General features: G+C 34.0%; 1 protein-coding gene across 8 annotated transcripts in view; it reads left to right on the top strand.

The window, feature by feature from the left end:
* Positions 1–16,811, top strand: part of ATRX (ATRX chromatin remodeler) — a 228,239-nt gene that overhangs the window by 157,072 nt on the left and 54,356 nt on the right. For 6 of the 8 annotated variants that reach the window (XM_045513405.2, XM_045513404.2, XM_045513401.2 and 3 more), the window contains 3 exons: positions 989–1,042; positions 9,099–9,252; positions 14,723–14,829. In XM_045513405.2, the coding sequence (XP_045369361.1) occupies positions 989–1,042; positions 9,099–9,252; positions 14,723–14,829 (315 nt within the window). The remainder of the gene's footprint in view (positions 1–988; positions 1,043–9,098; positions 9,253–14,722; positions 14,830–16,811) is intronic. The other 2 variants (XM_010950601.3, XM_010950598.3) reach the window with 1 other exon arrangement.

Genomic DNA, 16,811 nt, shown 5'->3' with positions numbered 1-16,811 from the left:
AAAATTTTAAAGACAGCAAGAAAAAAGCACCTAATCATATACAAGGGAAACCATATAAGCCTATCAGCTGATTTTTCAGAAGAAACATAGCAGGCCAGAAGGGAATGCCATGATATATTTAAAGTGCTGAAGGAAAAAAAATGAAGAATACTCTACCTGATAAGGTTATCATTCAGAATTGAAGGAGAGAGAGTTTCCCAGACAAGCAAAAACTAAAGGAGTTCATCACCAATAAACTGGCCTTACAAGAAATATTAAATGGTCATCTTTAAGTAGAAAAGAAAAGGACACATATAGCACTAAGAAAATATATGAAATGAAAAGAAATCACTGATGAAAGTAAACATATAGTAAAGGAAGTTGATCAGCTACTTAAAGAAGCTAGTATGAAGGTTAAAAGACAAAAGTAGTAAAAATCAGCTATAATTAAGTAAGTAGTTAAGGGATACAGAAAACAAAAAGATACATGACAGCAGAAACATAAAATATGCAAGTGAACATGTAATGCTTTGATTAATTAAATGATTAACCAGAAAGTAGGATTTATTCATGGGCATGAGTAAGGAGTGGATAATGCCAAGGCTCTCATGATGCTAGCCTGCCATTTGTCCAGGGGGCCATGATTAGGGATGTACTTGATCTTGCAGACCTCAGTCACATGCTCCTTGTTCTTCAGTTTGTATAGATGGACATGATGACTTGGCCAGTGTGGACTGTTGCCACTGTGCCCTGGGGCTTTCCAAAGGCACCCCACATACCTGTCTGGAACTTAACCCCAGCACAGGACAACATCTTGTTGATGCAGTTGACAGAAGGGGTGGAGCTGTATTTTGCTGAGAGAGCCACATTTGTCACAGTGTTTCATTATGTACTTGTTGGCACAAATATGGGCAACCTCCAAGGCTCCAGTGGAGAGCTGTTCATACTCATCTGACACCATGTGACCACAGAGTGGAAACTTACTCACTTTTGCCTTCTTCTGCCCCAGGTGAAAGATGTGGATCTTGGCATCAGGGTCACCTTGGCAGAAGCAAGACTCTGGGTAGGAATTGTTCTTACAATACTGGTAACACTGGGTAGTGGGAGGTGCAGCCCATGGTGACAACAGGATCTTCAGAAGCATGCTGAAGGGAAAGAACAAAACATAGTGCTTTTAGAATGCCTTCAAACTTAGGCTATCAGCTTACAATAATTGGCTGCATACACATACATGCACACACATACATACATAGATACATACACATACCTCCTGGTAACCACAAATCAAAAACACTTACAATGGATATACAAAAAAGTAAAGAGAAAGGAATCCAAACATAAAAATAAAGGAATTCACTCACAGCTAATACCATACTTAATAGTGAAAAAGCTGAAAGCATTTCCTCAAAGATAAGGAACAAGACAAGGATGCCCACTCTTGCCACTCTTATCCAACATAGTTTTGGAAGTCCTAGCCACAGCAATCAAAAAGAAAAAGAAATAGAAGGAATCCAAATTGGAAAAGAAGAAATGAATCTGTCACTGTTTGCAGATGACATGATACTATACATAGAAAATCCTAAAGACACTGCCAGAAAACTATTAGAGCTCATCGATGATTCTGGTTAAGTTGCAGGATACAAAACTAATATACAGGAATCAGTTGCATTTCTATGTACTAACAACACAATAGCAGAAAAATAAATTAAGGAAACAATTCCATTTACCATCTTATCAAAAAGAATAAAATTCCTAGGAAAGAGGCTACCTAAGGAGGCAAAGAACCTGTACTCAGAAAATTACGACACTGATGAAAGAAATTGAAGATGACATAAACAAAAGGAAAGATATACCGTGTTCTTGGATTGGAAAAAAATCAGTATTATTAAAATGGCCATACTACTACCCAAGGCAATATACAGATTCAGTGCAACCCCTGTCAAGTTACCAATGACATTTTTCATGGAACTGGAACAGAAAATGTTAAAATTTGTACGGAAACAGAAAAGAACCCAAATAGCTAGAATAATCTTGAGAAACAAGAACAGAGTTGGGGGAATCATGCTCCCTGACTTCAGACTATACCACAAGGCTACAGTGATCAAAACAGTATAGTAGTGGCACAAAAACAGATACATAGATCAGTGGAATAGGATAGAAAGTCCAGAAGTAAACCCAAGCACTTCTGGTCAATTAATCTATAACAAAAGAGGCTAGAATATATGATGGAGAAGTCTCTTCATAAATGGTTCTGGGACAACTGAACAGCTACCTGTAAAAGACTGAAATTAGAACATTCTCTAACACCATATACAAAAAGAACTCAAAATGGATTAAAGACCTAAATGTTAAGACTGGATACAGTAAAACTCCTAGAGGAAAGCATAGGCAGAACACTCTTTGACATAAATCACAGCAATATTTTTTTCAAAGCAGCTCCTAGAGTAATGCAAATAAAAGCAAAAATAAACAAATGAGACCTAATTAAACTTAAAAGCTTTTGCACAGCTAAGGATATCATCAACAAAAGGAAAAGTCAACCTACAGAATGGGAGAAAATATTTACAAATGAAAAAAGATTACAAGCTAATAGTCCTGATGAACATAGGTGCAAACATCCTCACCAAAACTTAGCAAACCGAATTTAAAAATGTACCAAAAGGATCATATATCACGATCAGTGAGATTTATTCCAGAGATACAAGGGTGGTTTAACATCTGCAAATCAGATCAGTCAGTGTGATATGCCACATTAACAAAACAAAGGATAAAATTAAATGATCATCATTTTTTAGATGCAAGAAAAGCATTTGACAAAATTCAACTCCATTTATGATGAAAATTCTTAACAAAGTGGGTACAGAGGGAACATACCTCATCATAATAAAGGCCATTTATGAAAATCCCACAGGTAGCATCACAGTCAATGCTGAAAAGCTAAAAGCTTGTCCTCTAAGATCAGAAGCAAGCTAAGGATATTCACTCTCACTACTTTTATTCAACATAGCATTGGAAGTCCTGGCCCCAGCCATTTAGGCAAGAAAAACTTAAAAATGCATCCAAAGTAGAAAGGAAGATGTAAAACTGTCACTATTTGCAGATGACATGATACTATATATAGATAACCCCAAAGGCTCTACCAGAAAACACTGAACTCATAAGTGAATTCAGTAAAATTCTAGGATACAAAATTAATATACAAATATTTGTTGCATTTCTGTACACTAATAATGAACTATCAGAGAAATGAAGAAAATAATTTATTTACAATTGCATCAAAAAGAATAAAATATCTGGGTTTAATTTTAACCAAGGTTAAAGATCTATTCCCTGAAAACTATAAGATATTGAGGGAAGAAATTGAAGACCACACAAAAAAAAAATGGAAAGATACTTCAAGCTCATGTATTGGAGAATCAATATCATTAAAATGTTCAGACTACCAAAAGTCATCTGTAGATTCAGTGCAATCCCTATCAAAATACCAATGGCATCTTTGACTGAACTGAAACAATCTTAAAATTTGTATGGATCCAGAGAAGACTCAAATAGCCGAAGCAATCTTTGAAAGAAGAACCAAGCTAGAGATATCAAACTCCCATACTTGAAACTATACTACAGAGCTTTAGTAATCAAAACAGTATTGTACTAGCACAAAAATCGGCAGATAGATTAATAGAACAGAATAGGAAATTCAGAGGTAAATCCAAGCTCATATGTTCAATTAATCTTACAAAAGGAGACATGAATATACAATGGAGAAGAGAGTCTCTTCAATAAATGGTGCTGGGAGTGGGGAGGATTATAGTTCAAGTGGTAGAGTACATGCTTAGCATGCACAAGGTCCTGGGTTCAATCCCCAGTACCTCATCTTTAAACAAACAAACAAACCTAATTACCTCCCCCTTTAAAAAATAAATAAATAAAATTTTAAAAAGAGCCATCAGAAAAATGGTGTTGGGAAAACTGGAGAACTATATGCAAAAGAAACTGGACCACTTTCTTACTCCATATACAGAAATAAACTCAAAATGGATTAAAGGCTTTAAAAGACCTGAAACTTTAGAATTCCTAGAAGAAAACATAGGCTGTCCTATGCTCTTTGACATTGGTCTTAGCAAAATTTTTTGGATCTGTTTCCTTCAGCAAGGGCAAAAAATTAAAATCAAACAAATGGGACTATATCAAACTAAAAAGTTTTTGCACAGCAGGGGAAACCACCAACAAAATGGAAAGGGAACTTACTAATTGGGAGAAGATATCTATTTGCATAGATATATCCCATAGGATTTATATCTAAAATAATATAAATAACTCATAATTCAGTATCCAAAAAGTCTCTATTAAAAACTTGTCAAAGGACCTGAACATTTTTCCAGAGAAGACACATAGATGGTCAACAGGCCCATGATAAGATCCTCAACATCACTAACCATCAAGGGAATGCAAATCAAAACTACAGTGAGATACCACATCCCACCTGTCAGAATGGCTATTACCATAAAGCAAGAAACAACAAGGGTTGGTGAGGATGTGGGGAAAAGGGAACTGTCATGCAGTGTTGGTGGGAATGTAAATTGATACAACCATTATGGAAAATATTAGAAAATCAAAAAATTAAAAGTGCAACTACCATATGATCCAGCATTTCCACTTCTGGGTATTTATCTGAAAAACACAAAATCACTAGTACAAAAATATGTATGTACCCCTACAATCATTGCAACACTGTTTACAATAGCTAAGATATGGAAGCAACGTTAAGTTTCCATTGATAGATAAATGGATAAATAAGATGTGCTTTACACACACACACACACACACACACACAATGGGATACCACTAAGCCATAAAAAAGAATGAAATCTTGCCTTTTATGGTGACATTGATGGACTTTCGAGGTATTATGCTAAGTGAAATAAGTCAGTGAAAAACAAATACTGTGATTTCACTTATATGTGGAATCTAAAAAACAAAACAAATGAACAAACAAACAAAACTAGTAGAGACAGACTCAGATACCTAGAGCAAACTGATGGTTGCCAGAGGAGTGTGCATCTTGGGATAGATGAAACAGGTGAAGGGGATTAAGTGGTACAGACTTCCAGCAATAAGTAAGTAAGTCACAGGGACTTAATGTACACATAAGAAATATAGTCAGTAATTTTGTAACAACATTATATGATGATGGATATTAACTGATCTTACTGTGGTTATCATTTCATAGTGTATAAAAATATCAAATCACTATGTTGTATGCCATACAAATATTGTATGTTAATTATAACTCAGTAATAAAATAAAATGTGTATATTATTGTATAGATAACTTTTGTGATATAATCCTTCTATATGTCTTAGGACCATAATATTAGCACTAATATACCACATTTATTCTTTGAACAGAGACCTATTGTGTGCTTACTATGTGCTTGTCTCTGCTTGGGTTATATCAGAAAATGCACTTAATGGAGTTTGTCATTCTACTACTATATACACGCAGAATATTTTAATCATATGGTACCTTTTAAAAAAAAACTACAATGTATCTTGTTGCAAATGTGGTAGTTAAATATATATTTAGATTGCTTCAAGAAATTAGGGGTAATGGGGTTGCTTTCTATTTGTTTGTATTTCCTTTGTGCCTTATCTTTTAAGCATTTTGTGATATCCAGAGTAGATATTTAGGAGTGGCTTTGATTTATTAATTCACTGCCATTTGTCATGTATGCATACACAGTACAGAGTTATAACAGAAGTTATGATTAATCCATATTGATGATAAAATAAGAATATTCAGCATGAAATTTGTATGTTGTAGGTTTAATGATATATTCAGGATGTTTATTCACTGGAGTAGCCTATATTTTTATGGGTTGCTATTTTTTTTTAGAGATTACTATAAATATTGTGATTATATCCAATGGGATTAAAATTAGAATGGAAACTCTTGTATTTGCACCAAAATTGTCACCTATGTTAAGCTTTGAGACTTGTCTAGATGCTACATTTGTACTAACTTTCTGCTCTTTTTTTGTGATTGGTGACATTTTCACCTTAGATAAATTACCTTTATTAAATATGAGTAACCATTGTTAAAGTTTTGTGCAATCTGTGGAACTGCAGAATTCCCAAAGGCACTGATTATTTGCCAGTTGACTAATTGTAGAAAGGAATTTTAGTCAACATATGTTTGATAAGCATGTGTCTGGAGTCCCCAAAGCCACACCCAGGTTTGGTGATCCATAGGAGTCAGCATATAGTCATATTCAGGACTATGGTTTATTACAGTGAAAGGGTACAAAGCAAAACAAGCAAAGGGGAAAAGGCACATATGTGTCAAAGTCCAGAGGAAATTAGACATATGCTTCCAAGTGTCCTTTCCCAGTGGACTTACACAGGATGTACTGATTTTTGCAGCAACAAGTTAGGGCAATATATGTGAAGTGTTGTCTACCAGAGGAGCTCATAGCTCACTAGAGACTAAGTACCTAAGGTTTTTATTGAGGACTGGTGACATAGGCACTTTCTGCCTGGCTCTTACTAATTCCAGGCTCCCAGAAAGAAAACGGGTATTCACACAATCTTGGCACATTGAGCCTCTCTTCTCAGGAAAAGTTCTGTATCAGTATGGGGAACTTTTACCATTCAAGTTCCCAGACAGCAGTCAAGGGCAACCCTCTCAAGGAGGCTTTTCTAAGATGCAATTTTAGTTGAGTCTTGAAGGATAGTAAAATATGAACAGAAGTTTGCCAAGAAAAGAGGGAGAAAATGTAATATAAGATATTCAAGGAAAGATACAGAATCTTGCAAATATGTGACACGTTTAGGTGGTAGTTTATTGTGGTTTAAATATAAATGCATAATGAGCTTTGTAAAAGTAATGTAAATCACCAGGATCCAGACAGAAAGAGGGAACTGATATCCTCATCAGTAAGTTCTAGAAGGTATGCTATGGAAGCCCGAGGGAACTGTTATCCTAATCAGTAAGTTCTAGAAGGTATGCTATGGAAGCCCTAGGGATAGGCTAGTCTTGAGAGTAGCAGCTTTGGTTTTCACCCATCTAGGTATAAGATACAAGGCCTTGAGCTCTGTATAAAGTGGAGAGTTCTTAGAACCCAGATTAAAGCTGAATCTGTTCAAAGGGTACTTACTCCACAGAAAAATAAGACAGAAAAAAACTTGCTCGTCAATCCAGGGAGATAACAAGGAAGCTCATTTGTGTCACCGTGGGCTATGGGTTTGGAAAGTAGTTTCCTAAGATTCACAATCATGGACTTTCTGTCACATAGTTTATGGTTTGAAGTTACATAGTCATTATTTACATAGTCTAAAAACCTCAAGCTGAAATATTAACCTCAAGAGTAGTTCTGGTTTGGTGATCCTCTGGAGCACCTGGCATAAGCATATGCAGAAATACTGTGAAGTTGTATGATGTCAACCCAGGCTACTGAGGATTCTCACATATGTTACAGCTATACTGAATGTAAAATGACAATAAAAATTATTGAATACCTGAGGAAACAATTAACATTAGGAAAAGTTAGCAATAAAATAAGTTAGTCAACCTGAGAAAGTTAACACACAAAACAACGTGATTAGATTGTCAAAAATCTCGAATAGGACTATTTGATAAGAATATAAACTAGGTATGTTTAAAGTGATATTTTAAAAATCATAAGCATAACTTTATACCAGAAAATTTTAAGCTTAGCTGAAGTAGACAACATTCTAGAAAAATGTGACAACATTAAGTGTTTGTTGCAGTTATTTCATGGTAGCAAAAAGTGAGAAATAATCTAAATGTGACTAGAAGAACTAATAAATTATTCATGCATTGGAATACTACACGGCAGTTAGACTTATTGAATAAGTCTCAACTTTGCATGGAAAATGAAAAACTAGAGTAAAAAAGTTATAGATTGATACAAACAGTATGGTACCATTTACATATAGTTTAAAAACATGAAACAATGCACAGTTTAGTGACACATGTAGTGAAAATATAAAAACATACATAAGCAGTAAATATAGAATTCAGGGTTTTAGTTGCCTCAGAAAGGATGGGAAAGAAGAGAATAGTATTGGGTAGGGTCACATATTAGTCTTCAACTGTATCAGAAACAGATATAACAAGTTTTAAAATTTAATGAAGATGAAATGTGGGAACACTGCTTTTCATTATGTTCTATATACTTTTCTGAATATGTAAAATATTTTATAACAAAATATATAAAAATTTAAAGTACTTTGCATTCAAAGACAATTGAGAGAAGGTACAGAAATATATACATTCCTTATTTTGAAATGAACTATTTATATCTTTCATAGATTATTTTGTGTTACTTTCTCATTATAACTTTTATTGTCAAAGTTTATAGGGAAAATAAGAGCAAAATGATTTAACATGATACAGTGATTCTGGGGTCAGTCCTTGTTTGAGATTTCCAGAATTCTAGTAGCATAGTGAAACGTTTCCTGCCCCTAAGATCTTTTCTCTTTTGATCTCTAGGTGAGTCGGTCTCCCTTCCCTTCCTTTTTTCCTCTCCCCTACCCCCTTTGGGTCTCTGGGTGTTTCTCTCCTGGTCCCTGTCTCTTGGGGTGTGCTTTGGGGATTATACTCTCTCTTAGATTCATCTCTTGGAGTCTCTATCTTTCTAAGCCCCCAGCCCCTAGTTTCTGTTCTCATACTTGCACTTTCTCAGGATCTGTCTCTTACTTACTCTATCACTTGGTGTCCCACCCCCATGTTTTTGTTTCCTCTGCGTGCATTTGTGTATGTTTGTATACATCTTTGTGTGTCTCTCAGATTCTCTAATCTTTATCTCCTTCTCCCAGGGTGGGTTTGTCCCTTCTACCTCACCTCCCCCACCTCCCTGTGTCTTTCACAGTATAGAATTCTCTCTCCTGGGGTAGTCTTTTTTCTGTCTCTCCCTGTGTATGTTAGTAAGTGTTTCATTCCCCTCTCCTGAATCCCTGCCAGTGTCTCTTTCTCACTCTCTCCCTGGGTCGGTTTGGTCTATATCTGTTTCTCTTGATCTTTTCTTAATTCCTGTCTTGGGGTATTTCAGCCTCTTCCCTTATTTGCCTACTTATTTATGTTTCATTTATTTTGTTTAGGTAAAGCTACTTCCTCTTCTAATCCAAGCAGCCCAGCTCCAGACTGGTACAAAGATTTTGTTACAGATGCTGATGCTGAGGTTTTAGAACATTCTGGAAAAATGGTACTTCTCTTTGAAATTCTTCGAATGGCAGAGGAAATTGGGGATAAAGTGTAAGTTCTTTCCTATTTCCTATTTTTATTATATAAATGAACCTTTTGATAACCCTTTTATTGTCTAAACAATTTATTTGGAGAAATCTGTTTTGTTTTCTTCCTTTCTAAAGATGTAATTTCTTGGTTAGTGTAGTGATAGACAACTGTCTTCTCAGTCATTAGTTCTGAGTGCATATTCTGGTTATTTCTTCAGTGCTGTTTCCCCCTTTCGGCTGTTGCATCTTGAACTAACTTCCTTGATCCAAGCCTCTAGTTGATACTTATATTTCATCATTTTTCAGAATCATTTTTCAATCTGTGCGTGTGACTTCTACCCTGTTACTTTATTGAGATTTTTTCCCCAAAAAATCACTTAATGACCTGATTTCCAAATATAGTGGACACCTCTCAGACTTAATTTCACCTCTTTGACTACTCTATTATTTCTCCTTTATTTTTTGTTCCTGTTTGTTTTACTTCTAGCATTTGTGCCCCATTCTCTTCCCTGCATTCCAACCCCCAATCTTATCCTTAATTTTTATATTTAGAAAACATACTTTTAATGTTTTGAACCAGAATTATTGGTTAGGCTGTTAATAAGGTCTCAAGTTCTGGTCATAAAATGTTTTTAAAATATCGTGCTTTTAATTTAACAATTTTTTGTTATTTTTAACAATTTAACATAAAGCTAAAATAAAACAATCTGTCTTTAAAAAATCGCAAATTTAGTTTCTTTAACTTTCTGGGAAAAAAACAGATTTTCTGTTATATTTCCATACCACTTTTTTTTTAATTGAAGTACAGTTGATTTACAGAGTTGTGTTAGTGTCTGGTGTACAGCATAGTGATTAAGTTATATGTATATATGTATTTTTTCTTTTTCATATTCTTTTTCATTATAGATTATTAGAAGCTATTGAATATAGTTCCCTGTGCTGTATAGTAGGACCTTGTTGTTTATCTATTTTATGTATAGTAGTTTATATCTGCTAACCCCAAAGTCCTAATTTATCCCTCCCCACCTTTCCCCTTTGGTAACCAATTTGAATCTATTTCTGTTTTGTAAAAAGTTCATATTTGTCTTTTTTTTTTAATTTTACATATAAGTGATATATGATATTTGTCTTTGTCTGACTTATTTCACTTAGTGTGGGTAATCTCTGGGTCCATCCATGTTGCTGCAAATGGCATTATTTCATTCATTTATTTTATATAATATTCCATTGTATATATACACCACATCTTCTTTATCCAGTCATCTGTCAGTGGACATTTAGGTTGCTTCCATGTCTTGGCTATTATAAATATTGCTGCTATGAACACTGAGGTACGTGTGTCTTTTCAAATTATAGTTTTCTTTGGATATATGCCCAGGAGTGGAATTGCTGAATCATCCATACCACCTTTTAATGTACCTCTGCTCTACTCTTAACACATTCTAATGTACTTGATATATCTTTTCACTGGATAGTGAGTTGTTTGAAGACACAGACTGTTTTGTTCTTTTTTATTAACCATTGTACCTGGAACCTAGTAAGTCCTCACTAAAAATTATTTTTGTTATATATTGCCACTTTATTTATATAGAAACAAGTGATTCAGATAAGGGATAATGTTGGATTAGAATGGAGTGGTTGTGGAGATAAAGAGTTTGTTTTGGAATAGAAACAGCAGCACTTAATAGATTAAATGCAGGTCAGTGAGAAGGAGAGAGTAGCTAAAGATGACTCCCAGGCTTTCCCCCTAAATGACTGGTGGATTATTGTGTAATTTACTAAAATGGAGATTAGGGGAGAACTAAGTTTATTAGACAGTGTAAAGAGTCCTGCTCTGGCTTTAAGTTTCTGAAGCCTATTAGATATCCATGAGAGATGTCAGGTAGAAAGTGGATATTTGAGTTTAGAGTTCCTGAAAGGTCAGGAGAGATGAATGCTCTAGACATGCTCATGTTGTTTTTGTTTTTGTTTTTGTTTTTGTTTTTGTTTTTGTTTTTGTTTTTGTTTTTGTTTTTGTTTTTGGGTTTTTTTTTTTTTTTTTTTTTGGCTACTAACTTCTGTAGTTTAAAGTTAATTTTCATTGGGTACTATAGAAGAATTTTAAGAATGTAGAAAACATTTTAGTGGTCTTTGAGTTTCCCAACCAGTACAAGAATCTTTTTTACCACTTACATCATGGATGTTCTCATAGTCTCCCCTGAGTACAATATTTGCCATCTCAGAAAGCTCCCTATAGTCGAATACTTCAAAGTGTTACAATGTGTATCCTTATCTTTAGTTTATACTTTATTCCTATAGCTACTTCTCCTCTGGTCTAAAATAGAATGTATCTATTGCATTTTTTATACTGTGATAATGATCACTTTTAGTTATTAACCCAACTGATAGATGTTATCAATGTTAAGACTATAAAATTATGTATTTCTGGAATTATGCTTACCACTATTTTTTATTTGCCAAATACTTCAGTATGGAAATTTTCAAACATAACAAAAAGCAGAAAGAATTTTTAAGAGTGAATACCTATATACCTGACACCTATAATCTGTATTGTATATTTTATTGTACTTTATTGCATATCTATTCATCCCTCCTTCATCTTATTTTTCTGATGCCTTTCAAAGTAGGTTACAGACATCACTACTGCTGTTTTAGTTGTCTCCTCTTTAGATAATGGTGGGTTTAACTCTTGTCATTTTTAGCTTTTTCTTCTCAGTTGATTGATCTGTTCTCTGTATGGCATAATTTCAGTTCTGAATTATGTCTTCAGTCTTTTAGCACTCATCTCAAAATATGGTCACAGCAAACAAAACACTTCAGCTGAGTTCTTATTAACACACAGTTATAGTGAGGCTGATTCTTGTTTATTCTAGACCCTATAGTTCCATTCATGCAATCTGATAGACAGGTTTTCCAACATCTAAATAGCACTATTGGTTCATATTGGCTTGTGGTCAACTAAGACTCATTTTTTTTTAAAGAATAACTGTTGTCAGATCAGAGTCCTCTATTGCCTATTTGTGCAGCTGATCTTTTGACCCAAATGCAAATTTGATATTTCACAGGGTGAGAGATGAATGAATTTTTGTGATTTTAGCCAGTGGTGTCACAATAAATGTTTAACAATGGACTCTTCAGTTAGTAATGATGATGATGATGATGATGATGATGATGATGATAATGATAATAATAATAATAATAATAATAATAATAATAATAATAATAATAATAATAGAGAAAGCAATGAAGCAGGAAAGAAGAGCCCTGATTTGTAACATTTGCTGGTTTCTATGGTATAAATATGCCCCCCATGGCTAATTTCAAGCTGACAACATGTCAGAGGAGGGAAGAGATGCTAACATTCCATGCCTTGTTTCAAGCTAGTTACAGCCAACTCCAGTATACCACTCAGTTTAGCCCAGCCCTTCTGACTTACTTGTTCTATCATTTAAATATTATATTTTGATTGAATCTTTATTCCCATATTTTTGATATGTGTGAATCTGGTAAGTATTGCTTTTACATTTTAGTATGGGTTGTTGGTAAAATAGATAAATCCAAAATAGTTTATACAAGTATGAAAAATATTACCAATCAGAATAATCATTCTTCGTGTTATCTGCAACTAGAAAAGGTTAACAGAAATAACCATTAGTAAGTGGGAAGGATATAGCTCAAGCGCTAGAAACACATGCTTAGCATGCACGAGATTATGGGTTCAATCCCCTGTACCTCTTCTAAAAATAAATAAACAAACAAACAAACCTAATTACCTCCCCCCTCAAAAAAAAAAAAGAAAGTAATAACCATTAGTACATAGCCATTTAGTCCTAATAACACTCCCTTTTTCATAATGAGGCTTATCTGAGCTCAGTGGTCCCCAGAACCAGCCTTAATGCTCTACTGACTCAAATCAACCTTTTTCCAGAATAGTAGCCAAATTACAGATTAATTCCAATTAAATAATTAGTGTTTCTAAGAATTTAAGTTTCCCAGTTATAGGAAACTCAAAAACTTAATTTATAGTTCAGAATGAATTGATTCAACAAAGTTTTTGATTCTAGGAAAGATAATCTACTGAGGAATCAAGACATAGCCCTTGGTCATTTACACTGAGCACCAGGAATTAATTCATTTCTTTACCAGTATTTTGTAAGACAGTAGACTTCCACCTTGCAGAGTTCAGAAAGCTATACTGTGGTCAATGTACATATCATTAAATTCAGTGGTTATATCATAGCTTGAGTTATTCTTAGTTTTACTAAATCTGAAGACATCTAGCAGTGAGTGTTAAATGATCTTCTAGAGTCTTAAGTACCTCTTTATCATACAATACAGCTTTCAGAATCAAAACAAAACAGAAAAAGTATGCTTGCCACAGGTGTCTAGTTCCTTGTACTCTGACCTCCTTTGTATACATAATGGAGAGAATGAGCCCTCATATAGTCTCTTTCTAGATTTTTTTCATTTCCAGTGTGTAATTATGTCTACTTTTCCCCAATGGCTTAGATAAGAACAATGATTTTCAAATAGTTTCTCAGAGCCCTTGCAAGATGTTGACCTAGAGCATAGGGTGAGGGCCCAGTGACACTTTTCCTTCTTATCCTCCAATGCCTAAAGCACCTTGTTTTTCTTCCTTATTTTATTTTAACACCACATAAGGCTTTATGTGAACAAATAATTTTCATGGCTGAAAATGATTTAGAAAACTACTAGGATAGAAAATGAGGCATTTGCAGACATGCTTGGAATAACAAAGTGTTTTAGAATGTGTATAGTTAAAATTACTCAAATGCTTTTGATAGGAAGACATTTTTTTCTCATTTTCTAAATAGTATCTTTTGCAGAGTAAAATTTTTAAATTTTGATGAACTCCCAGCTTATCAGCTTTTTTCCCCCATAGTTCATACTTGTGGTGTCAAGTCTAAAAATTGTCTAGCCTCAAGTTATGAAGATTTTCTTTGTGTTCCTCTAAGCGTTCTGTAGTTTTAAAGTTTACATTTAGATTTATACTCCGTTTTGAGTTAATTTTATGTAAAGTGTAAGACTTAGGCTAAAGTTCATTTTTTTGCATATGAATGTCCAATTTTGCCAAGACCATTGTGGAAAAGACTATTTTTTTCCATTGAATTGCCTTTGCCTTTTTGTCAAAAACCAATTAACTATAGTGTGGCTTTATATCTGAACTCTATATTCTGTTCCATTGATTTGTGTTGGTTTCTTCATCAGTACTACACTGTTTTGATTACCCTAGCTTTGTGTTGAAATCATGAAGAGTTAGGCCTGCAACTTTTTTCCTTTTAAAATTGTTTTGGCTACTCTATGTGGTTGGCATTCCCATATAAACTTTAGAATCAGCTTATAAATTTCTATGAAAAAAACCTACTGGGATTTTGATTAGAATTGTGTTGAATTTACAGGTCAGTTTGGGAAGAAGTGATATCTTTACTATGCGAATCTCCTAATCCATGAACACTAATTTGTGTTTTTAGCCTTGTTTTCAGCCAGTCTCTCATATCTCTGGACTTGATTGAAGATTTTCTTGAATTGGCTAGTAGGGAGAAGACAGAAGATAAAGATAAACCTCTTATTTATAAAGGTGAGTTACAAACATTTGTATATCATAATTTTAGACACATTCATTTAAACATATTGAATAAACATTTTAACGATAAAAGAAACAATACTACCCAAACCCACAACCCTGATGTATCTATTTTTTCTGCACTTTCTTTTTGTCCTTATCCATGTAAATGTGGTCTTTGTTGCTGCAGTTGTAGTATAAATTAAAGTTTTAGTGGTTTTTTTTTAACATTTTTTATTGATTTATAATCATTTTACAATGTTGTGTCAAATTCCAGTGTTCAGCACAATTTTTCAGTCATTCATGGACATATACACGCTCATTGTCACATTTTTTTCTCTGTGAGTTATCGTAACATTTTGTGTATATTTCCCTGTGCTATACAGTGTAATCTTGTTTATCTATTCTACAGTTTTGAAATCCCAGTCTATCCCTTCCTACCCTCCAAAGTTTTAGTGGTTTTAAACAGCATTATTGAGATATAACTCACATATCATGCAATTCACCCATTTAAAGTGTACAATTCAGTAATTTTTTTAGTATGTTTTCAGAGTTGTGCAGCTCTCACCATGGTCAATTTTCAAACATTAATCACCAAAGAAGCCCTGTACCTTTTAGCTGTCACCATGCCAACCCCCTTTCTACCTCTTTCACCCCTAAGCAATCACTAATCTACTTTCATTATATATAGATTGTCCTATTCTGGACCTTTCATAAAGATAGATTTATATAATATGTGGTCTTTTGTGACTGGCTTCTTTCATATAACATGTTTTCAAGGTTTATCCAAGTTTTAGCAAGTGTCAGTGCTTTATTCCTTTTTATGGCCTAATAATATTCCATTGTATGGATAATACTCACGTTTTGATTATCCATTCATTCACTCATTCATAGATATTTGAGTTGTTTTCTCCTTTTGGCTATTGTGAATAGAGCTGCTATGAACATTTGTATACAAATTTTTATTTAAACATCTTCTTTCAGTTCTTTTGGATATTTAGCTAGGGATGGAGTTATTTGAACTCATGGTTATATGGTCTAATTCTGTGTTTGACATATAGAGAACCCACCAAACTGTTTTCTACACTGGCTGTACTGTTTTACATTCCCAAGAAGCAGTGTACAAGGGTTCTGATTTCTCCGCATCTTTACCAACACTTGTTTTCTGTTGTTGTTTTTTCTGTTTTAACTATAGCCATCCTAGTGGCTGTGAAATGGTATCTCATTGTGATTTTGATTTATATTTCTCTAATGACTAATAATGTTGAACATCTTTTCATGTGCTTATTGGCCATTTGTATATCTTCTTTGGAAAAATGTTTATTCAGGTCCTTTGCCCATTTTTGAATTGGGTTATTTGTCTTTTTGTTACTGAGTTGGAAGAGGTTTTTGCTTTTTTATTTTTTAATTTTTGAAAATTTTCTGCATACCAGGCCCTTATTAGATACATGCTTTGCAGATATTTTCTTTCATTCTTGGGGTTTTTTTTTAACTTGATTTGATGCACAAAAGGTTGTCTTTTTATATTCTTCAATGCACAAAAGATTTTCATTTTGATAAAGTCCAACTTACCTCTTTTTTCCTTTGTTACTAATGCTTTTAGTGTCCTATCTAAGAAAACATTGCCAAATCTGAGTCTATGAATATTTATCCCATGTTTCCTTTAAAGAATTATATAGTTTTAGCTCTTACAGTTTGGGTCTTTGATGCATTTTGAGTTAATTTTTATATAGTGTGTGAGTTAAAGGTCCAAATTCAGTCTTTTGCTCTGGCTATCCAATTGTCCAAACACTATTTACTTTTTTTCCCCCCTTAATGGAGGCCCTGGAAGTTGAACCCAAGACTTCGTGGATGCCTACCTAGCATGAGCTCTACCACTGAGCTGTACCCTCCCAAGCACTATTTCTTGAGAAGACTATTCTTTCCCATTGAATGTTTGTGGCATCCTTGTTGAAAATTAGTTGACCAAAGAGACAGATTTATTTCTTGATTCTGAG

The sequence above is a fragment of the Camelus bactrianus genome, chromosome X (genome assembly GCF_048773025.1).
Source record: "Camelus bactrianus isolate YW-2024 breed Bactrian camel chromosome X, ASM4877302v1, whole genome shotgun sequence".
NCBI lineage: Eukaryota > Metazoa > Chordata > Mammalia > Artiodactyla > Camelidae > Camelus > Camelus bactrianus.
The sequence above is the reverse complement of the archived record's forward strand: the minus strand, read 5'-3'. Positions and strand labels throughout refer to the sequence as shown.